The 24,169-nt window shown below is 40.1% G+C and overlaps 1 protein-coding gene across 1 annotated transcript; it reads left to right on the top strand.

Annotated features, from left to right (window-relative positions):
- On the top strand, positions 1-9,821 carry mideasa (mitotic deacetylase associated SANT domain protein a). Its single transcript, XM_054618695.1, is given in 15 exon segments — positions 1-569; positions 1,063-1,838; positions 1,953-2,573; positions 2,576-2,781; positions 4,063-4,281; positions 5,503-5,845; positions 5,952-6,018; positions 6,129-6,271; positions 6,398-6,501; positions 6,646-6,721; positions 6,908-6,996; positions 7,557-7,700; positions 7,913-8,026; positions 8,121-8,287; positions 8,802-9,821. Coding segments are annotated over 14 exon segments (3,093 nt in total). The 5' UTR covers positions 1-569; positions 1,063-1,306; the 3' UTR covers positions 9,070-9,821.
- Positions 9,822-24,169: the final 14,348 nt, after the last annotated feature.

Genomic DNA, 24,169 nt, shown 5'->3' with positions numbered 1-24,169 from the left:
ATCGGATTGGATAACAGGATGTGAGTTGAGCTGTTTTGGGGTGAGGCGGTGCGTTCTGGGGGTGCACAACTTTCTGCATGTTTGCGCAGTTTTTGCAACGTTTCATATATTGTGGATAAACCGAAACACAGTATTTGATTTCGCAAGGCTCACAGGCAACGTGCGCAAACCAGCGGAAATACCAGAGCAGGCCGCAGCAGGGCACCGTTTCCACACCTCCACTGTCTCCGTGTGTTGCTTTACTCGTTGATGCAAGGGAGAAAGTTGTGGACATTTTTTTTTTTTTTTTTTCCTCCTGAGGTGCACGGGTTTTTTTTTGGTTTTTTTACGGATACAGTGTGCAACATTGTAACTACAGTGTTAATGAGCCTCTCCAGGCTATGTGTTGGTGGGATTGTCAATGCGCCTGTTCGCCATATTGTGCGCCGTGAAACTCGAGGGAAAGTTGTCCGAGTTATGACATTTGCTGCGCACAATCCCGTCCATGGAGCTGCATGCAGTCGACTTTGATCGGAACCAAAGTGACTCCATGGAGCTGGACATGGAGAGTTCCGTGCACCACTGATAAGGTAGCCACTATAACACAAACTGTGTTAAACTAATGCTCACTATTCCGCTGTATTGCCTAACAGTGCTCAGCTCTTCAGACGCTTCCTTATTGCAGATATATTTTTTCTTCTTTTCTTTCTAACATAACATCAGTGGCTATCGCTCGGGTGATTGCACGATCCCCTTCGTTTCCTGTATTTCTTGTTATGCCAAATGGCAGCTATACAGCAGGCGCCTCCTTGTTGCTGTTGGCCGCATTTTCAAAACTTGCTCAGCTTATAACGTCCTGTCTGCATGCACTCGGACGTAAACATCGAAATATAGGCTTTGCTCCTCCAGCGCTTGCACCAACAGACTGATTTTCACTTCACTGACAGAGCGACTTGCTCGTGTAGGCCTCGATTTCCTCTTTGCTGCATACGAGTGAAAGGCAACTTTAAAAAAAAAAAAGAAAATGTGAGTGCTTGTCGTCAGAGAAAAAGAAAGTGTCTAACCACTCCTTTCTCTCACAAGGTCCGGCACCGTAAAGAGGATGAGAAGAAAGGACAGCAAACCTCAGATTTGGTTCTGAAAGGAGTTTGCATGCTCCCCACCCTGCACTTTCCTTTGGGATTTGTATTTCCTCCCAAATACCTCTGTATACACAATTGAACAAATAATTGCTCAGCCACAGGGATTGAAAGCACACTACAGAGGCAGAGACATTTTGCACAGATCAAGATTGAGAGCTCTGACTCCAACATTACCTTATTTTACTATGAGTCTTCCTTCTCAAGTTAATGCTGACAAGACTGGCAAGCTTCGGGCTGCAGCCATGAAGGAGCCTGTGCAGCATTCAGGGGAGGTTTATTATGGTATGGGACCTCCGGCTCTAGAGTCAAGCCACAGTGACTCTCCTAGCAGTTCTGGTGTTTACAACCCCGAGAAAGGGCCTCCAAGTCAACCGCACTATCAACAGGCTGCTCCAGTAAAGTGGATGCACCAGGACTCCGTACAGGCCCCCGGCTGGTCGCAGGAAGCTCCTGTTCAAGCCTGGGGGCAGAACTTTGGCCCCTATATGAGCGGAGTGAATGTCAGGGGTCAGATGGCGTTCCACAAAGGAGTCCATGATGGTGTAGCTCTGCCAATGGGGGGAGAAAATCAACTGCCCGGACCTGTTGAGGTTTACAGAGATGCCACCCAGGCTCAAACTCAGGGGAGGGGGCTCGAGTGGGAGCAGCACGCGGCGGCGCTACACCAGGCTCAGCTGCAGGCTTATCAAAACGCCCACAAAGGCGTGGAGCTTCAGGGTCAGCCCCATGTTCCTTCTCACACTTTGCAGGGGCCCATGCTGCAGCCCTTCCAGACAACATTTAGGCCCAGCAAGCAACAGTTTTCATCAGGTTATTACTCTGTTTTTCCAGGCAACAAGGGAATGCCGAGTCTGGCGTACAGCGAGCAGCCTAAAACTCAACAGCAGCTGCTACAGCAGATGCAGCAGCAGCAACAAATGCATCACCATCACCAGCAGCATCACCAGCAGTTGCAGCAGCAGCAGCAGCAGCAGCAGCAGCATCAGCATCACCACCTTCAGTTGCAACAGCGGCAACATTTGCAGCAACAGCAGCACCAAATCCAACAGCATCAAATGCAACAGCAACAACTGCAGCAAATGCAGCAACAATATCACCAGCAACAGATACAGGAGCGACAGCAACAAATACAGCAAATGCAACAGCAGCAGCAAGTGCAACAACAAAATGTGCCACAGCAAGAAGCAACACAACCACAGTTGCAACCAAATCAGCAACAAACCCAAAACTTTGTGACTTCTCAGCCTTCTGAGCCTGGTCCACCTATCACTGCTCCTAAGAAGGAGGATGTCCACTCGGTGGAGCTGCAGCAGGAACCAGAGACTCAAACCTGTGATGCACCACCCGCTCCTGATCTGTGCGCTGAAAAGCTCGCCAAAAATCAGCCTTCAGATGCTCAAGCTGCCCCTCGGCGTTCACGTCGCCTCTCCAGAGATGGACAGTCCCCACTGGGACCCCTTCAACAAACGTCTGGTCTCAAGCATCCAAAGAACCTCCACCACCCCAGAATGGAGTAGCAAGCACTCAGGCTGTGAAAGGAGGGGAAGTGACGACGGGAGGGGTCATTCGTCGGAGAAGGAGGGCGTCTAAGGAGATCAACTTGGAGACTCTGGCCCAGAAGGCATCAGAAATGGAGTGTCTACCTGACAAAATGGTCAAGGTTAAAATCACTCATTACACTCCCACTGTAGCAAACTATTTAGTTATGGCATTTTTACGTCAAAGTAGCCTTTCAAATACTTGATTTAGGCCCAGTTTAGTAGAGGGAGAGAGCCAAACACAGATCATTTATGCATGTAAGAGCAAATATGATCATATGGCAAAGTTGGCGGGCAGCTGCACAAAGAGGAAGAAGCTTGTTTCTATGCAGAACTTCCCTATAGCTTACAAAATCCTTTTCTTAGGTCAGTTAACTTGATTCCTACAGCTGTCGAGCCCCAGCTATAGCAGGCTGTTTAACAAGTGTGCACAGTCATACTTTACAAGACATTGTCAGGCCCTAGATACAGATACTGGTGCAACCTGAAAAACTGCTGTTATATTTCCTTTTGGATTTGAAAGATTGCTCTTATTGGTGTAAGAAAGATGATACACTTAACGCTGTTATTCAGGATAAATAATGTTACAATGTCAGTGTCACACCCACAAAAAACAGCTTCTTTATTCTCTCTTATGCAGTTTCGTTTAACAGACTCTTGGCACATAAACTAATTAAACTCAGTTTTCCTAGCGCAAGGGTGTCTAGTACTCTACCCTCAGGGGTTATCAGGCTTGTGCTTGGTTTTTGTGCAGAGTGTGCATGCTGGACGTACGGTTGGAGCAGCTGCATGTCTGCACACCTCCACATTCCTTTGCCTCCTTCCCAGTCATTCAGCAGAGCAAGGGAGGGGCTGAGCTGTCACTCCTTTAATTCCCAACACACACCAAACAGGTTTAATATTGCTGTTCACAACCCAGTGCTTGTGTATTGTGGTTAACAAGCAGCACATTGGTGAGTTTAGGGCATGAGATTCAATGTCTTATCGCCGGTTCCTTTATTATAAATTGTTGACGACGGTAAAATTTAGGATTTCTAAAATTTTTCACCAGCTTGACAAGACATACCAGGGAAGAAAACTATGGAAGTATGTCGTTATAAAACAACTTTTCAGATCAGAGAAAGTTTATTTTTTTCATGATCAACTTTTTGCACAGTAAATGCCACAGTTAAAGGAAAGTGGCCATTAGTTAGCTATTAGTTGTCAATTATGTGATTAAGAGTCGAAAATGTATCTATTGACAGAGTTGATTTATCGTTTGAGTCATTTAATCAACCGATAATGCCACATTTTCACCGGCTCAAACATCTTAAATGTTAGGATTTGCTGCTTTTCTGAATCTCTATGTAACCTTCTTTTTCCCCTCTCCCCTCATCTACCCGACTCTTTGTTTGGTGCCTCAGCAGGAAGACGGTTCTTCAGGCAGACAGGCCTCTATGGTGCCTCTTGTTATCCCTGTGTCAGTGCCAGTGCACAGGAGTCATACAGATCCTCAGGGTGGCTGGACTCAGGGACGACTCGGCCAGGGTGAGCGGCCTGCAGGACATTCCGAACGCAAACCTTCTGTCATTGTGGCCCGTCGGCGGTCACTCAGAAACCCCATGACCGAGAGTTTTGGTCAGGTTAGTACTGTAAGGAGATGACATTAGCATTGCTTTGTCGACTAATTGATAAATTGATGTAAAAGCACCCGTTTTCAATCTTGTGTTACCAGAGATGTGTTCACAAGTTTCCTGGAAATAAGTAATGCAGCATGACCCCCCCCCCCCCCCACAGTTCTTTTTGCCTTCATGCTAAGCTAACTGGCTGCCTGCTCCAGCTTCATATTTGCTAAGTTTAGTGAAATAGAAGTGTCAGTAGCGTAAAAGTGCTCGAAGTACATTTTACCTGAGTAATGGTAATGAAATAGTTGTAAAGGATTGTCAGATTGCACACTCCACAATGAGGTGTATATAAAAGTCACAGTTATGGATGCTTATTCAGTCTCAGACCACTTTACATTACTACCTCGAGACCCCTTGAGATGCAGGTCTGTGGTGAATTGACAAAGTTCAAGTTCTCACTATGACAAATAGAAGAAGCAAGTCTTTGAGCCCAGAAAACCTCCACTGGAACCAATTTGACATGTGTGTGGCATAGATGATCGTGTGACTCATTAACCCTCCAAAACTCCTCTTTTAAACCGGCTGTGTAGCTTCACAGTGAAGCCTCATTCAGCCAGTACACAATGTACTACCTTTTGTCATGTTTATTAAGATGTGACAATGTTTTGGGGACAGCCCCATTTTGATAATCAGAAAATCAGACCAATGACATCCCAGCAGGTGATGCTGTGGTCCAATCAGATGTGGGAAAAGGCCATTTGCCTTAGAGTCCTGGTTGATTTGGCCTCAGCAAACACTTCATGTGCAGCTTCTTTGTCAGAAATTCTTCAGAAGAACGTCTGGTATATCAGTTCAAAAGGCAATTAAACTCAGGTTGTTTTAATAAAGAAGTCAGTGAATACAATTTGCAACCACAATCTGATTACATGCCATGCACGGGGCGAGAAGATTTCCACACAATAATGGGTCCCAGTTAAGAAGTTAACCTTGCAGTTTGTCACCTGCAGTACTTCATCTAACAGGTGAACTAGTGTGTCATTACTCTGTGCGATATTTAAAACTGATCCACTGTCGAAAAATACAGAAAAGTACCATTGAACTTCATTACTGACATGAATTTATAATTGGGAAGTAAGTTACAGGAAATGCATGTACACAAACAAGAACATCATGCTCCGTTGCATCAGAAAAACAATAACTTTTTAAAGGTCCAGTCAAACGCTCATTCTTCTCTTGTAGGACGGGGAAAGCAATCCAGGGCTGGATGAGGATGGAAAATCCAAATTCAAGCGCCGACCTCGCCCAGAGCCTCTCATCATCCCACCTCACAAACCATCCACCTTCATCCCTCCATCCCTCTACTCCAGCATCACTGCCTACCAGAGCAACCTGCGCTCTCCTATCCGCCTGCCGGACAACCCCCTCACCCTGCCCCCGTACACGCCACCACCCATCCTGTCTCCTGTGCGTGAGGGCTCGGGGCTCTACTTCTCTGCCTTCCTGACCAACATTGCTGCGAGCAACCAAATCCTGCCACCACCGCCTACGCCCAAATCTGCAACGCGCAGTCTGTTGCGCTCCAGTAAGTCTCAGTTATTGGTTCTTAAAGTATGATCTGAGATGAATTCTACTAATGTGGCCTTCTCAGAAAATGTGTGAAAAGGAGATTTTTCTTTTTGTATTTTCAGCAAGTTCAGAAATCACACCTCCTGTTCTGCCCTTGATCACTGATGCCACACCTGCTAGCCTTGAGCCGTAAGTACAGTCATCCAAACAGGCCTCAGGGGTTTTTCATATCTGGCTCAAAAAATAACTTTATCCTAAATGTATCCACATCACCAGAACTCTCTTTTTTACTTGTTCAGACGTATCAACATTGGGCAGAAGTATCAGGCAGAAATTCCCGAGTTACAGGATCATCCTTCCTTCCAGTTTGACAAGCACAAGGCTGTCTTGGTTTGGAGCCCTATGGATGACTCCCACTTCAAACACGGTGACCGAGAGAGCAGTCAGTATCTGACATCAGTCATCCACTGACAGTTATTATTTTATTTTTTTAAATAAAAAGAAGGAGATTTTATCACCTTCTCATCCATGCTAATTCATTCATCATTTTCTCTTTTTTGTTTTTTAGTGGAGGATATGATGAACATGGCCTGTTGCAGTGTGCTGAGGGGCGGAGGAACCAACCAGGAGCTGGTTTTACACTGTTTACATGAGTGTGGAGGTGACTTCCTTGTGAGTATAGTGACTCATAATCAGACACTCAATTATCTGCAATTCAGTTAGCAGCAGGTCAACTTCGAAATTGTTTTACAGGTTTGGGAACACTGAACCTGTTAAGGAATGGATTGTTCATTGATTATTCATGTTGATTTAAAGGAAACACTGGGACGTTTGATGCTTCAGGACCCAGTTTTCCCCAAAGGTCATCTCCTGGCAGGTTATCACTACTCAGGTGAGCATCGACATCACAGTAAAATAAAAGATCTTTAATGTAAATCACTTATAAATAAATTCTCTGACTGTCTTGGTCTCTTCATCTTCCTCCTTCTGTCTCTTATTTCCTAACCTCTTTTAAATGTTTCCTCATTTTCTCTTGTGAGAACAAATTCAATTTGCACATTGTCTGCTTCACTCACAGGCTCCGACTGCTGGACTGCAGAAGAGAAGCGCTACTTCAATAAGGGGATCTCTGCCTACAGGAAGGACTTCTTTATGGTGCAGAAACTGGTACGCTCGTTAATTTCACCCCGCAGCACAAGCAATTATGAATCAATGTAAATAAATCTAAAATACATTTAAATGTGCTCTGTGTAGAATTTCAACACAAATATATCATTAGCACATTATCCATGAGGCATTGGTATAATTCACTTAAACAAACTATCAAAGTATACATTTTCACACCTTTACGCTCCTGTGTCTAAAACTTTACAATATGAGGCCTGATTCTGATGTTATGGAAAATGTCCTTTACTTTAATCACAAACAGCGTTAAAACTCAATGAGTTCCGATCATGGAAAAAAGACGAAAATTTGACTAAACACGCTACATCCTCTATGTGACAGGAAGTAACCAGATTTATGGGAAATGTGGTTTTAATTTCATAGAAACATTAACCGCAACAATACCGCTGGCATGAGGCAAAGGCTGCCACTCATCTGGGGCTGGTTCTTAGTCAAATTGTGAAATAATATGTTCATAAATAATTAATTATTTTTCATTTAATGTAAAAATGTCAATTCATGATATTAAATTCTGCACGTGTTTACTTTTTTATTTTTTCAAGGTGCAGACCAAGACTGTGGCTCAGTGCGTGGAGTTTTACTACACATACAAGAAACAGGTAAAGATCGGTCGCAATGGGATTTTAACCTTCGGCCCTCCAGATTCACCTGTGGAGAAGCACTCAGAGGCCGTGGTGGACATTAAGGTAGAGTAGAGTTAAATGGGCTTTACATTTACCATAGTGATATGCTGTAAAGCATAACTATTACCCAGTTAATGTTACAGATTGTGTTCGCAAAACAGTATTTTCATAGAACGACTCAGTTTACAGGAAATATGTGATCATTTTGTGAATTTCATTTTCGAAAAGGGACGCCAAATAATCTTTTTGTATTTTTCTGTTGTGATTCGTTACAGAGTTCACAGCAGTCAAAATATATTCAAGGAGAGGCGGATGACGATCGGAGGGATGTTTCTTACGAGAGTAGCCATCAGGCAAGGGTTTCTCAGTCACTACAGGCTCACGACTATGTAAGTGTTTCCCTAAATATTCTAGTTTATCTCTAAAAGTTCACCTCAGACCACATTTTCGAAAAACTAACATTACTTATTCGTGGTGCTCCAGGCAGGAACAGTGCTGGTGATCAAAGAACCGGACCCTGTGAACAAGGAGGCCCTCCACCCGTCAGCACCTCACAGGCCTCCAGCCGAGCCTGCAGCAAAGAAGAGCAGAGCACCGGCGAAGCCTCCGCCGGATCCTGATGCAGTATTTCCGTGCAAGAAATGTGGCAGGTACGTCAGAATCCTCAGAGATTTGTCTTTGTTTACAGCTTAGACTGTGATACGATGCCTAGATTTTTTTTTTTTTTACTAAATGATCCTTTCTTGTGGTTTTTTTATTATTCACCAATTTTTGCACTTATGTTTGTGTGATTTGTATCTGAACTGTGCCACCAACATAAGTATTTTGGCTGCAGTTAAAGTAGCTCATGTAGTTAATTACATCGTGTTTATCCTCAGGTCAAAAAATATGGAAACCTACATTTTTTTAATAATGGATAAAATAGATCATTATGAAATAATTAATATAAGAAAGAAATACAGACTTGTAAAATAATCTGCCCTCTTTGTTTCTTAATAAAAGTAAAAGTCTTTGCTACAAAAAGACATTTTGAAATAGATATTTTTCAAATCTAGTGTACCCTGCTGCAGGACAGTTTAGTAGACTTTTGTAAACTTCTATCAGATATAAGTGCATCATTACAAGCTGCTGCTATTGTGTGTAATTTTCTTCCATTTCCTATAGGGTGTTTTATAAAGTGAAGAGCCGAAGTGCTCATATGAAGAGTCATGCGGAGCAGGAGAAGAAGGCGGCAGCGCTTCGTCAGAAAGAAGAGGAGGAGCAGGCAGCAGCTGAAGCTCGGGCCAGGAAGGTGGCGGTAGCAGCGGCGGCGGCGGCAGCAGCAGCAGCATTTAGGGGAGGAAACGGTAACGGAGTGACGGAGGAGGGGGAGATCAGCAGCCAGGAAGACTCATCTGAGGGAGAGGATGACAAGGATGAAGACTGGCACTGAGAGACAAAAATCAGGAAAGAAGAGAAACCAATGACGAGATGGATTGATGTGTAGAAATGGAGGTCGAATCAGAGGGAGGGATGGAAAAATGATGTCCTGCCTCATCGAGAGCAGAATAAAGACACGAGTAGTGCTTTTAAAGTCTTCCTGTTAATCTTCACACTCCTTCCCCAGCTGACGCTGACTGAGTGACTGTTATCCACCAACCAGCCAGTCACACTCCACATCTTCACACATTTTGTATCTTTTAAATATTCAGAGTAAGTTTATTTTTTGTAAATGCACTTATCCCATTTGCTTCTGCTTTTGCCAATATTGCCTTTTTATATACATTATTTAATTGAATTAATGTCAAAATATTATACATTTTCAGGGCGTGGACTTATGGTTATATGATATTTCATAAGATAATCAGAATGCCTGTTGAGCAACAAATCATCAAGATCAAAGCTATCTTTCACTTAACAGTATGAGCTCTTTCAAATAAAGATAGAGTAAGAGCTTGTATTTATCTTTTTCTTAAGAAAATACTGTGGTGAGTTTTGCAGAATTTCCACCAGATTTTTAGGTTGGTTGCACACTTATTTTGTACAACTAAGGGACCTTTTTGAAATGAATATGTACAAAAATATATATATGAGATGGCCATATATTTATGATACTGCATTTTTTGCAATGATTTTGGTAATATAAAAACTAATCATGTCAGCTGCAATAAGACTTGTGAATTGAAAAGTTTATTAAAATCTCTACTGTTCAGAGAAGTGTCTTTATTTTTTTCAATCAGAAAATGGTTAGTTAATGGTTGCATGACATTTTTGATCCAGCAGGTGGAGGCAGTGGTTCAATTATTTTGCAAAAATATTTCCTTTGCACACATGGTTGTGTTTAGATGAATAGCAATTTAGTTGTTGGTATAAATAAGATAAACTTGGCTGAAATTCTCTTTGAATCCAGTTGTCATTTTACAAGATTATCTAATTACATTTTTTAATATTAAATCTTGCTTAAAATGCTGGCTTTACACCCACATCCATATCTCCTGAGCAAGATTTACTTCCATAAAATATAACTCCAAATACTCAATTCATAGGTCGGATTCAGTATGCTAGAAAGGTTCCATAATCATTTTCAGATTAAGGGCCATAAAACCCAAACTCGTCTTCAGAGAGTGGTGTGGAGACATAACTCCGCCATTAAAGAGTGTGCTCAGTCAGGGGAAGTGTAGCCTGTCACCCTCAGGAGATGAGATGCAAGGCATATTGCTCTGAGATCATAGAGGACAAAATGTCCCTGTCTCTCACTTCATCACTGACCCTTAAAACTTTGTCAGCTCTCATTTAATTTTACGGCAGAAACTAGCTGAGGCCAGTTCACAAATTTCTACTTTAACATGCTTCTTGAACCAAGAGCAAGAGGAGGATCCACTGACTTTGCTGCTTTATGTGGTCCATAGATTTAGTCCTGATCTCTCTCTCTCGGTCTTTAGATATTTAAATACAGCAGTGCTTTGAGGTAAATGCTAACATCAGCATGCCACAATAACAATGCTAACATGCTGATCTTTAGCAGTCACAGTGTTTCCCCTGTCCATCATCTAGCTTGTTAGCATGCAAACGTATGCTTACTGAACAAAGTGCAACTGGGGCAAATGGGAATATCATTAGTTTTAAAGGTGTTTGGTCATAAACCAAAGTGTTGAACTAATGACCTGATGGTAGTGCTCCATGGCCAGATTTAGGGACTGTGTGAAAAATGTTGGTGTGGTCAGGTGGGGTAATTTTTATATTTAAAACATTTTTTAAAGTAACATCCTACACAACATTATCTATATTTACTGTGGACCCTCCCCTTGAAAAAGACTGCAACACCCTTTGCACAATATTGGAGGAAAAAGATCACTACTAACGTAAACAAAAAGCTTTGTGTTGCACTTTTTGTTTCCTTAATGTTATACATCATAATTATGCAGAACAGAAAGAAAGTTTGAATAACTGTTGGTTATTGTTTAATCATTTAATGTCCACATAGATCCAGTGTAATCTGTAAACTTACATTGGTACTATTAGTTACCGATTGATCCTAGAAATGATTGTTTTCAAGACCAAGACCATGGACCCCACACTATTATTATCATAACAATATAAAAAACAAAAAAATGCACAACCCTCCCTCTTTTCTGATCCCCTAATACTTTTGGTACAGTCCCTTGTGTTTGGGGAGGATTGAGATACATTTGTTATTCTATGGTGTACTAATCCTCATGACAATTGTCAAGGGATAATGATCCTTGGGTTTATGAAATCCTTTCCTTGAGCTGTTCAATTTGGGAAATATACAGTTGTCAATGTAAAAGTGTGGCTGCTTATTGATGACCTGCTGTCCACAGTAGAGGTGTATTGTTTGCAGTAAAATGTAACCAACAGTGTGGTGTTTTTAGTGTCCTTAGAGGGTTCTCTTTAGCTCGGGGCTTGTTACAGAGCTTTGGAGGTTTACAGTGAGGATCAAATGTCTTTCCTGAGCAGTGGCCCTGCTAATAAAGCGCCATTAGAAACCAAGCTACATCAGCACAGTGGGTTATGAGGTAGAAGAAAAGATGAAGACTTCGAGGCAGACCGGTGTTGAGAGATGGAGACAACTCCGGATCAATGTTGCTTAATGTCTTGAAGACAAATGTTTCTCCTCCAGCAGAGCCGAGTTAAATCTGATGCAAAGCAGAAATGTACATTAAGATTTATGATCAGCCACTAAGCGATAAAACTTTGATTATTTTCTGGGCGTGACCCGAGAGGCTGCAGGTCAATGTCATTCTTGCAGTTAGTAGTCATGGAAGAAACAGGAGAAACAGTTTACAGCATGTTCATAAAAAGTATCTTCACACAGATACAACACATCTCAATCCACCAAAGGCTCCTTCTTCATTAGGGGGGTAAAAATATGAAAACCAGTCACTAAAACTGTGGAAATAACCTAAATTATTTTTTACATGGACTTGTTTCGAAATGAATTAAATGTGTCTCATTTGTTTGTTTTTAATTTGTAGCACGTTAACACTAGAAAAGGGACAAAACTCAATATATGAAAAGTTGTCAATAAGCGGCTTGCAGCTGGAAAAAAATTATAACAACTTCTGGCAATCTTGTCTCCTCGAAATGTTAAATGTCTGTAAAGTCGCACAATGCAAAAACATTCACTGTCATAGTACTATTTTTTCTCTGTAATATCCGCTCTTAGCAGATAAAGCTGACTAAAATTATTTTATGGTTGTGATAAGGCATTCACGGCTCTTTATTTATTAAACTTCTAAATACTTCTAAACAATAAGCAGTAATTTTTATTTGAAGTTTGATTGGTTTTGGATAGGTCTTATATTATTTTATGTTTGTACAAAACTGGTCCAAAATATCAAAAGTAATGGGCTATAGTACATACTGCATTTAGTGTGGAATCAGGGCGTAGCACTGGTCTTGATTGGCTTAGAATATTTAATACATCCTTATGTAAATGTTACATTTACTGCATAGAAAACCTTCAGTCAGCCTGGTAACCACATTATAGAAGATAAGCTGCTTCTCATTAACTGTAGGCATTCGGCTGCATGTAACATGCACAATCTCTCCAGCATTGCTTACATCGAGCTGTCCTTGACGCCAAACCAAAACTGCCTCATGTAATGACAATAGCGGCCATATAACTAACAAACCACTCAGCTCAGTTTCAATGTGCGGTCAATGGCCTTGAGGGATGTAATCTGCCAGACTGACATCTTGACCTTTGACACCTCTTGCTTAAATTGGTAGTCTGTCATCTTTACCTACAGCTCTCCAGTATTTTACAGGTCCAATGCAGTGAACGTTAAACAGCCATACGCTCTTCTGTAGGTCAGCTGCTCCATCCTCAAACTGTAGCTCACATAATGGAATTAAACCCATCTGTCAGTATTTCAGCTGGAGTCAGCAGCATTACATTTATGCAAATGGACCTCGACCGTGGTCTATATATCTCTGGTGCAGAGAGATTGTGATGCCTCAGAAATACGAGGTGCTGGTGACTGACAATGGCATGTTTAGTGAGATTTGTATCACTGCTCATTTTAATGGAACATATATATCTTGGCCCTAATATATACCTCGAAGTGTTGCCTCTCCATAAGATGAATTTATTACCTTTTCCCAAGTCCATCAAGACTGACCTAAGGGACAACATTGAGTTCCAGCTGCTTAAAGAAAAAGGTAGAAATCATAGGAATTCTCTTTCTTGTCGAGAGTTAGATGCGAAGATCGATACCTCTCTCACGTTAAAAGTGATATCAATCTTCTCATCTAACTCACAGCAAAAAAGAGGATGAGCATATTTCCTAAAATGTCAAACTATTCCTTTAAATATGTCCCTGTGGGGGGCTGTAATGTGTTGTGAAGCGAGGGCTTCTTCACATTTAATTCACTAAAGCAGTGCCTGATCGAAACAAGCCTGTTCAGAATGGGCCGAATGCTGGGATTGTGTTGTTGCGGCTTGCAGCTTTCTCAAGAACTGCTCATACAAACAACTTTACACATGACAATGCACATTCTTGGGTTCTGGGCAAAACACCTGCCATGACGTAGTTGCATCACATACCCAAGACACGGCTACTCAAGGTCAGAAACACTGGTATAGTACACTGTGCTTCAGGAAAAAACACCTCGGGCAGACTTTGGGCCCGATGTTTAGATATTAAAATTATTGAATTGCGTTACTATTTTAACTAATCGCAGCACAAAATAACTTCCAAAAGTCCCCGAAAGCACAAAAGAAATATGCAACTCAACTGTATACTAAAAAAAACTGATATTAAACTGTATTATTGTGTACTTCTACTTAAGAGGAAAACATTTTAGTACTGCATTTAACTGACAAGTTAATGTTACTGTTTGCGTTGGAGATTCAGGTTTGGCTCAGTTTAAATATGTGACATTATTATTCATTAAACCATCCAGCATCATATCAGAATTTAAAGCTCCACCCTGAACAGACAAAATTAAAAGTAAATTTACATCCATTTATTAGCGTATTTTAGATTTTAAGATTTCAGTTGAAGTAAACTATTAATAGCTAATTGCTTTTTGTTCACAAAAGAGTTTTGAGTAGTTCTTCCAATGACAATACCATCATCCCAGTTAGAGAAAGGGTGAAAAGTAAAGGCACTGAAAAACACACCCAGTTTGGGGTTACTCGTGGAAAGAAACATCGATGAAATAGGCTAAAACTCAGCAGAGGTACAGACAGACGTACAGAGAGAGGTTACTGACTTTATGGTCAGATTAGAAAAAATGCAACCACCAGATGTGGAGGATGAGGGAACGAGAACTTAATCTAGCTGAAACACATTTAAACAGCAGGCCTTAAATCACTTCAGCAACGATATCAGGGAAGCTGTGCTCACTCGCCTGTCCTCTTCCCTAAAATAATGTCAATTTTGTTTATTACAGGAGTCTCTTCGTTTGTTATGACTCTGCAAAATAAGCAACTTGGGTGGCCACCTTGCTGAAATCTGAAATTATCCGGGAGTGGGAGAGGTGGTGGCTGTAGCCAAATGCATTCACTCACTGTAAGTGCTCTCAATTCAGTCCTCATTTCCTGACTCCTGCCAATCTTCCCATGAGAGAACAAGAGCTTTTGGCCGACACTCAGTAAGTCACCGCTTTAACAAAGACAGTCTATATACAAGGTCATTATTTACTGCTTGCGCTGCAATAAAACAGCTTTGCTTCACTAGAAACTGGGGGAAAGAACACCACAGCAACACATTTGCAAGGAATCTTAACCTTGTTATACATTAAGGTACTTCTTACATTTATCACATAAGGACGCCTCAGAAGGTGTCCCATCATTACAGGGTAGTATACTGTATGTTGTGTATGCAATGTGCTGTAAAAATAAACTTGTCTTGTTTCAGACACTCTTTCTCCATTTGAGGATCATCATCCATCAACTGCCAAGGAAGCATCCATTTACAGTATCTTGTTTAAACATATTAGGCCCCATCCTCATATAAGTTACATCTGTTGATATCAATTTCATATTGCAAAGATTTAATTCTACCTTAAAGGGTTGTTGATCTGGGCAAATAGAACTGTGCAAATAAAAGTGTCTGTCTCGAAGGCTGTAACGCATTATGGATAAACGTTAGTTAAAACAACTCTCCATCTTACTTGTTGAGAAAAGCTACGATAAATCACTCAAAACATACAAACGCTCCACTGAACTCACAGCTGATATACATAAACCACATCAGCATGTTTCTTTCTGTACGAGGATGTTCCCTCAAACGTCTGAGCCGACAGTTTTCAGCCTGGCCAACGTCCTGTTCCATCTCGCTGTGATCCATCACCAGATCTGATGCATACTGAATCAGTCATCCATCATAAAGTCATCAACAAGCAGCCTTCTCCTCTCAGAGGGGAGTTGATGTAGTGGCAGGGAAGCCCTGATTTATCTCTGTGATTCACTGTCTTCTGTAACCTCCCTACGTTGGCCTATCCCGTCCGTCTCACCTGCCCCCCCCACTTGTGATGGAGTGTCAGCCAACGTCAGCCCTGGGATGTAAACTGGAAGATGGCTCCTGATTTGTTGAAATAAGGAATTCTTCAGCATTATGGTGTTGTGATCGATATCCGGGCATGAAGCCAGAGCTCCATTAGTGAACAAGCTGTACTGAGAGCTGCATTAAGGACCAGTTCCTCTGAGGGGCTTTCCTCAGTTCACCATTATTCATTAAAGTATAAGCAAGGATTTCAGCATTAGATCATACATAATTGATTAATATATATATGTATGTATATATATATATATATATATATATATATATATATATATATATACAGTGGGTACGGAAAGTATTCAGACCCCTTTAAATTTTTCACTCTTTGTTTCATTGCAGCCATTTGCTAAAATCGAAAAAGTTCATTTTTTTTTTTTGCATTAATGTACACTCAGATTTATTGAAAAACTGAAATATCACATGGTCATAAGTATTCAGACCCTTTGCTGTGACACTCATATTTAACTCACATGCTGTCCATTTCTTCTGATCCTCCTTGAGATGGTTCTACTCCTTCATTGGAGTCCAGCTGTGTTTAATTAAAATTTGACTTGATTAGGAAAGGCACAGTCCTGTCTATATAAGACCTTACAGCTCACAGTGCATGTCAGAACAAATGAGAATCATGAGGTCGAAGGAACTGCCCAAGGAGCTCAGAGACAGAATTGTGGCAAGGCACGAGTGGCCTCCATAATCCTTAAATGGAAGAAGTATGGGATGACCAGAACTCTTCCTAGACCTGGCCGTCCAGCCAAACTGAGCAATCGTGGGAGAAGAGCCTTGGTGAGAAAGGTAAAGAAGAACCCAAAGATCACTGTGGCTGAGCTCCAGAGATGCAGTAGGGAGATGGGAGAAAGTTCCACAAAGTCAACTATCACTGCAGCCCTCCACCAGTTGCACAGTGCAAGACTCCATGGAGGACTCCCAAACTATGAGAAATAAGATTCTCTGGTCTGATGAGACCAAGATTGAACTTTTTGGCGTTAATTCTAAGCGGTATGTGTGGAGAAAACCAGGCACTGCTCATCACCTGCCCAATACAATCCCAACAGTGAAACATGGTGGTTGGCAGCATCATGCTATGGGGGTGTTTTTTCAGCTGCAGGGACAGGAACTGGTTCATTGAAGGAAAGATGAATGCGGCCAAGTACAGAGATATCCTGGAAGAAAACCTCCTGTCTCAGGACCTCAGACCGAAGGTTCACCTTCCAACAAGACAATGACCCGAAGCACACAGCTAAAATAACAAAGGAGTGGCTCGGAACAAGTCTGTGACCATTCTTGAGCCCAGCCAGAGCCCTGACCTAAACCCAATTGAGCATCTCTGGAGAGACCTGAAAATGGCTGTCCACCAACGTTCACCATCCAACCTGACAGAACTGGAGAGGATCTGCAAGGAAGAATGGCAGAGGATCCCCAAATCCAGGTGTGAGAAACTTGTTGCATCATTCCCAAGAAGACTCATGGCTGTACTAGCTCAAAGGGTGCTTCTACTCAATACTGAGCAAAGGGTCTGAATACTTATGACCATGTGATATTTCAGTTTTTCTTTTTTAATAAATTTGCAAAAATTTCTACATTTCTGTTTTTTTCTGTCAAGATGGGTTGCTGAGTGTACATTAATGCGAAAAAAATGAACTTTTTCGATTTTAGCAAATGGCTGCAATGAAACAAAGGGTGAAAAATTTAAAGGGGTCTGAATACTTTCCCTACCCACTGTATATATATATATATATATATATATATAGATCCCCCGCGACCCTTAACTGGATAAGCGGTTACGGAAGATGGATTGATGGAATATATATATATAGTGCCACATGCAAGAACAAAATAACAGTTGACAGTATTCAACAATCTAAAATACAAGTAAGCACAGTCCTGCAATCAAAATCTTAGCTGAAGAAAAGTATGAAAGTGTATTAACAGCAAAATGTACTTTAACAAAAATAAGGTACTTCTTACACAGAATAAAAATTTGAGATAAAAATTTAGTTTTATGTCTTCATTTTCCTTGTCTTTACCACCTCGCCTACATTATCTGATATTATTGATGCCATTCTTCTTTTGATGTCAAATACATCCTTCTCTAAAGGGACCATCTTTAATACTGCTTTTTCCGGGAACTATAAATTATTTTAGACTAAAATACAACGGCCTATTTTTGTATTTTGTTTCATGTATTTTAGGAGGGGGATTTTTATCTTCACTGGCCTCAATAATATAAAAAGCTTTGGTTTTATAATCTTCAGCATACCAATTCAGAGTTTATGGGCAAAAACGTGCAAATTTACCAGTGTTGTCCTTTAAATTAATCAATAGGTTTAGTTTTTTCCTCCAGTGCAAAGCAGATTGGCTGGTTGCTCTTATCCGAATCTCTGCAGCTCAAAGTATTATTCAACTGAGCATTCAACAGAGTTTTTAAGGACATCCTTCCTGTTTATCTGAAGGTTTCATGATTCAGACTTTATGTTGTGACTGGACATGCATCATAACATAAAACATGAAAACAATTCTTTCACAGAACAACATGATCCTGTAACAGACCTGCAGACTGCAGTTTTATTACTTTAATTTATGAAAATAATCATCATTATTTCCCTTTATCACAACTTCAGTATTTTGAGGACAACATCATATTGTTTATTTATCAAGTTCACAACTTCACAGCACAACTTTTGGTCTTTGTATTCTTTTGTCTTGACTGTATTGGGCTGAAAATCAATAAAACACATACAAAATCATGAATTGTTGTCTTTATCCTTAATAGCAGAGAGTCATTTGACAGCAGTGATATACTGATAGACCCACATTCTCCTCATAGCCCTGCCTCATTTCTTTATTTTGACACATTTGTATGCAGAAATGAGGACGACACCCCATAAATCTTTTCTTAGTTACACTTTATTGTACATTCCACCAATAGGAACATTTTCTCTGGTGCCTGGGAACGATCTAAATCAGACTTATTGTCTCCTAATTAACGCACAGAAAGCAGTTATTTCAGTCTCTGCTCAGTGGCTATATTCTTTGCACCCAGTGTGTTATTAGACAAAGCAATTGCTCTGTCCAAGAAGTTTCTCTCTGTTTACATATCCAGATAAATACGCTGTCACTGTCCATTACTAGTGTTCAACTCTCTGGGCTCTTACTTAAATTGAACTAACAACTCAAATAAAGTCCATATCTGGGCTCCAACATAAACAATCTTGTTCTTTCTCCACAGCCACAGGGATTTCTTGTTTGTAACAGTGTATGGATTTTAGAAACACGTTATGTAATACGCTATTAATGTCATGAGGATGAAGTGGAGACGGTTCTGCATTCTTCAAATGAGCTACCTGATTAAATATACATGATAAAGTTCACTGAATAATAAGAAGCAATAGTAGGTTTGTTGGTACAAGCAAAGATAATTACATACTGCAATACAATTATGAAGTTATTTTTCTTCCAGCAAATATATATAACATGATATACATGATTGGGAAAACAGGCTCATCTCTGTTATGTTTGTGCATTTCAGTAGAAAGTCCTCTGCATTTTATAGACTTTAGTTTAACATTATATTAGGAACTTAAATATTGATATATATAATATATCAATAGTCTGCTGACAACAGCGAAGAAGAACGTTTTGCACAGATTCATTATATCTTAAGGAAATGCAGAATCCCCCAAACTAACTGATCCATCTTCCCCCCAAAGAAATCGTATGAATCATCAGACCCGAACGGCGTCTTGGATGGTTGTGCTTTATTTTAAATGACATTGCTATTGTCAGTTGGCTTGTATATAAAAATGCAATCTACTCAAATTAAATCAGAAACAAGTATTATTGAAGGTGCAGATGGAGTGGATGTACTTTCACCTCTACGAATAAGATTTACACGGCATCAATCTTCCTGGATGAAATATAATTCACAAATCAATTATCCGTGAGGTCATCTCAGGCTAATCAAAGCAATCACTGGGGAAATATAAGGCTCAGCAATGCAGCGACCAATTACTCTCTATATATTGTCCTCAGAGCTTTGTTAAGTGCTTCTGGTATCAAAGTCGATTTCCATTTTTGTACGTATTCAGCTTGTAACTGATACGTACACACTTAATCCTAATACGGGGGAAGAGACTTTGAGAGCTAGTCGAGTCATAACCTTTTTGTCATGACAGTCTGCAAAGAAGAAGAAGAAGAAGAAGAAGAAGAAGAAGAAGAAGAAGAAGAAGAAGAAGAAGAAGAAGAAGAAGAAGAAGAAGAAGAAGAAGAAGAAGACAGCAAACTAGTGCGAGAAAGAGAAAGACATCCCTCTAAGCCTAACCTTTTCCCAATCTTTGGCATAAAATAAACATTTACTGGAGGTTTTGGAGGTGATGGAGACAGAATTTGCTCCATCTCTACAGGTTCCTTCACTTTCATATTGTTACTGTGCGATTCATAGATTATCTTTATAGCACCACATTTATCTCTCAATGACAGTGACACTGGTCTTTTTTCCACAGAATTCATATTTCTCTATTGTCATTGCTTTATCACAGACCGTGGTGAAATGTAACGAAGTAGCTTAGGAGTGGTTTGCTGCTATATTAATACTCTGAATACCAAATAGAGAGTACTTCCTCCACCACTGATCATTGATAGATAGATATTGAGACTGCTGTCATTCAAAAGTTATCTTTAATCTGTCTATCTTTTTAATTTTTAAATCCTTTCTGCAAGAATTGCGGGCAGTGGTCATAACATCAGCATCATTCATATTCATTTTGCAAGATGGATGTGACCATCTATTTGCTTCATAATATTCCCTTTACTTGTTGCAACTGCCAAAAACTCTCCACAGTGATTCATCTAGAGATGCTGCAGTGAAGACAAATGAACAAGATCTCAATAAATCAAATTAGAGAGAGATTAAACCATGTTGCATAAAAGTAAGTAAACTCCATCGGAAATAGAATTCAATAAAGCAAATTCTCATTGAATTTTAATGACAGACATTTATTGATGCTCTGAAAGGCTGCGTGGACAAAATTACGTAGCACATGCATTACATGGCCAAGCAATTAACATCAGACGACTGTAAAATCTTCAGTTGAGGTTAAAAAAAAACATGCTGCAGTCACATTCAGGCTCAGCCCAGATGGGATTTGTGGATGCATGAATGCCTTTTCTTTTTTTATACATTATAGGCTAAAAGTAATAAACTCGTACATCTGCTGAATACTCCAGAACAGAGTTTTGGAAAATGCTTTTCACTCATGAATTGAGGACTGCAGTGGCTGAAGGTTTCAGGGATTAATGGTGGAAAGATTTTTTTATGCCAAACAGATTTTATCTTCATAGCTAGAAGACATTTTATTGCGGAATTATTTTTAAAGTTTGATGACCATGTGCAGGAATGATGATACTATCATTGAACTGTTTTATCCAGTAATGTTTATACAAGTTCACAAGTTTTCCAGTAAAGTCTTCTATCTTCAACCTTTTTTGGACGTGTGTGTGACTCATGCAGCTACATGCACAGTGAGGTCAGAAGAATTTGAGTGTGTCCATGTGGTGCTTTGCAGAACAGGTTTTTTGTGTCTTTCACTGGCCATCCCTTTGATCTTCAGTGCCCCCCCCCCCCTCTCTATCCCCTCATCCTCCTTTCCTATGATTCATTAGCAGGAATCGTAGCCCCCCCTGCCCTTTTTTACTGCCTCCATTAAATCCTTGCTCTCTCCATTGCATCTCTCCATGGATAGCGAGGGCGTCAGCTCATCATCCCAGCAAAGAGCCGCAGCCATGTTCTACATTTTTCATCCTAACCACTTTATCGTTACCTAGGCCCAGCCCAGCTCAGCACTCTGTCACTCTGAAACACATTAATAAAATGTAAATTACATTCATGTAATGCTTGTGAGCCTGTGATTAAGACTAGGAGAGGTACAGTATGTCTGGAACTCTTAGTATATCTCTTAGTATATCTTTCCTTGTACCTGCTTTTTGATAAACACACACTGTTTGACTTAAGTAAATAGCAAAGTGGGGCTACAGATGATAAAATACCCCATAAACATGAATTGAGAAGGACTAAATTTGCATTATTACCCAGTTAATTTAAACTGTTGGAAATGACGAGTGGTGGGAGAATAATGAAGCCTAAAGTTAAATGCTGCCAGTGGGTCGGTCATTACAAACTCATGCTGTGCAGCGAAACATTGTTCAGACTTTATTTAAAATCCTAGTGAAGAACCAAAAGTTTCCAAAGATACCAAACAAACATGTCCTAAAAGACTCACAAAAAGTCTTGGCTTGGGCCCTAAATATTAATTCTGTTAACGAAAAAATGGCACTTTGTTACAACCTAAAAACAAATTTTGGGAAATCTAAAGGCAAAAACTTTATGTAGAGTTTTAAACTATTATATTCCTTTATTGATCCCCATGGGGGAAATTCAAGTGTTGCAGCAGCTCAACTACACAGACACAGACAATAAATACACATACTATACAACTACACAGACACAGACAATAAATACACATACTATACAACTACACAAACAATAAATACACATACTATACAACTACACAGACAATAAATACACATACTATCACTATTAAACTATTAGCTAACTCAGTTTGAAATGAAATATGCTCGGAATCACAATCAGAATTATTTTATTGATCCCCATTGGGGAATTGGGTTAGGTTACAGTTGCTGTTATATATAAGCATAAATAAACATATGAAATAAAGAACTGTGAAAATGTAAATTCTGTACATTATACAACATATAACACAATATATGACGAGAACAGTAAATAACAAAAACAATAAACAAGGAATGAGAAATACAATTATGTTGAATATAAATGCAAATATTATACAATTAAGAATCTTTCTTGAAATGTATACTATGAATACATGTATTGCACAGTTAATCATTATTACACATAGGAGCAATCAGAAATTATGGGTAAAAAATGTTTTTGTGTGAATGTGAATTAGAGTGCTACAGTGTGTCCTTATTGCTTGTGTGCTGCGGTGTGTTTAAAGCTCTGTAACAACCTTGAAATGTTAAGGCTTTAACCTCACGTAACCTGTCCAAACAAACTGGGAACCAATCCCTCTGCAGAGGTAAATACCACAAGTCCCAGAGGAGCGGAAGCTGCTTTGAGTGCATGTTGAGGTCAGGATCCCCCTCTGAGATGGATACCAAGCAACACCAGGGACGTATGGATTATCTGCTTATCTGCCTCCATAATTGACTGTAATGTGGGGCAATAAGCATGGCCAAAGAGGGTAATTGAAATGCTGCAGTCTCCTCTTGCTCTTAATGGGATAAGTCACACTGCAGTGTCCAAGGTGAGGTGAAGGGGAGTTTATCCCTAGCACAATGATTTTTTTTTGTCCAGCATGCTTTTACTTTCTTTGTCACGACTGACTCGAAAGCCACAACACAAGGAGGGACACAACACCAGGTTAGATACAACATAATACAGCACTTGTTTAAAACGTGACAAAAAGGGTAACACAGAGGAACACAAGACTCTGCATCTTGTGTCAGGGAGTTGAGAAAGAGTGCGAGCAGAGTAACGAGCCACCTATATAGACTCGGCTTCACACAGTTGCTCTCAATCAGCCGTCAGGGAGCTGCACCTCAAACACAAAGACATAGAACAGAAAAACATAGAAAAACAACAGAACACAGAGTGACACTTAAAACTTAACATTAAGATAAATGGTTCAATATGCTTTCCATCCAGGGTACAGCCAAAGTCAGAGGCTAAAAAGCTGAATTTAAAGGTTAATGGAGAATGATTTTAAGTGGCTTGAGGAGGGGGTTTCCTGATGATGCAGTCAAGGCGCATACCTAGCAACGACAACATATCCAGTTTGATTCTAGCAGGGTACTGTTCAAGTCTACACTTGTTAATAAAGGCAAAAAACAACAACAATCTTACATAAAAACAGATTCTAGAAGTATTCATCAATCTTACGTTATTTGATTCTTAGGTGTGAAAATTTTTTAAAATGATGCACACGTTTTGGGCACATTGACTCAACAAACACTGTTAACCATTTTATGCATCTAACAGTTTTACACGTCACAGGATCTCTTCACATTTAAGTTAAAATATCAAAATGGTTTATTGAAAAATCTTTATTCTTGACCAATATTTTAACTAATCAATCCTCAAATTTGAGGATGAGAGAGAGGGGGAACACCCACCAGTGTTGGAGAGGTGCTGACCACAGTGACACACAAGTGTAAAGGGAAAACAGTTGTGCACACGTAGCCACGATGCAAGAGATATTTAATAATTTAGCAATGTTTTGACATGGCAGTCTTCTTCAGTAGGGGGAGAAGACTGAAGATGACTGCCATGTCAACATTTTGATAAATTATTTAATATCCTTTGCATTGTGGCTTCGTGTGTGCGACTATTCTCCTTTCCACTTTCTTTCTTTCAACCAGAATTTTTAGGCTTACACAAACACAAACTCCTAAGAGTGCCATAAATGAAATCATAACAACTACTTT

This window comes from Anoplopoma fimbria, chromosome 18, assembly GCF_027596085.1.
Source record: "Anoplopoma fimbria isolate UVic2021 breed Golden Eagle Sablefish chromosome 18, Afim_UVic_2022, whole genome shotgun sequence".
In the NCBI taxonomy this organism is placed as follows: Eukaryota; Metazoa; Chordata; class Actinopteri; order Perciformes; family Anoplopomatidae; genus Anoplopoma; species Anoplopoma fimbria.
Note: the sequence above shows the minus strand (reverse complement) of the source record. Positions and strands in the feature narration are given on the sequence as shown.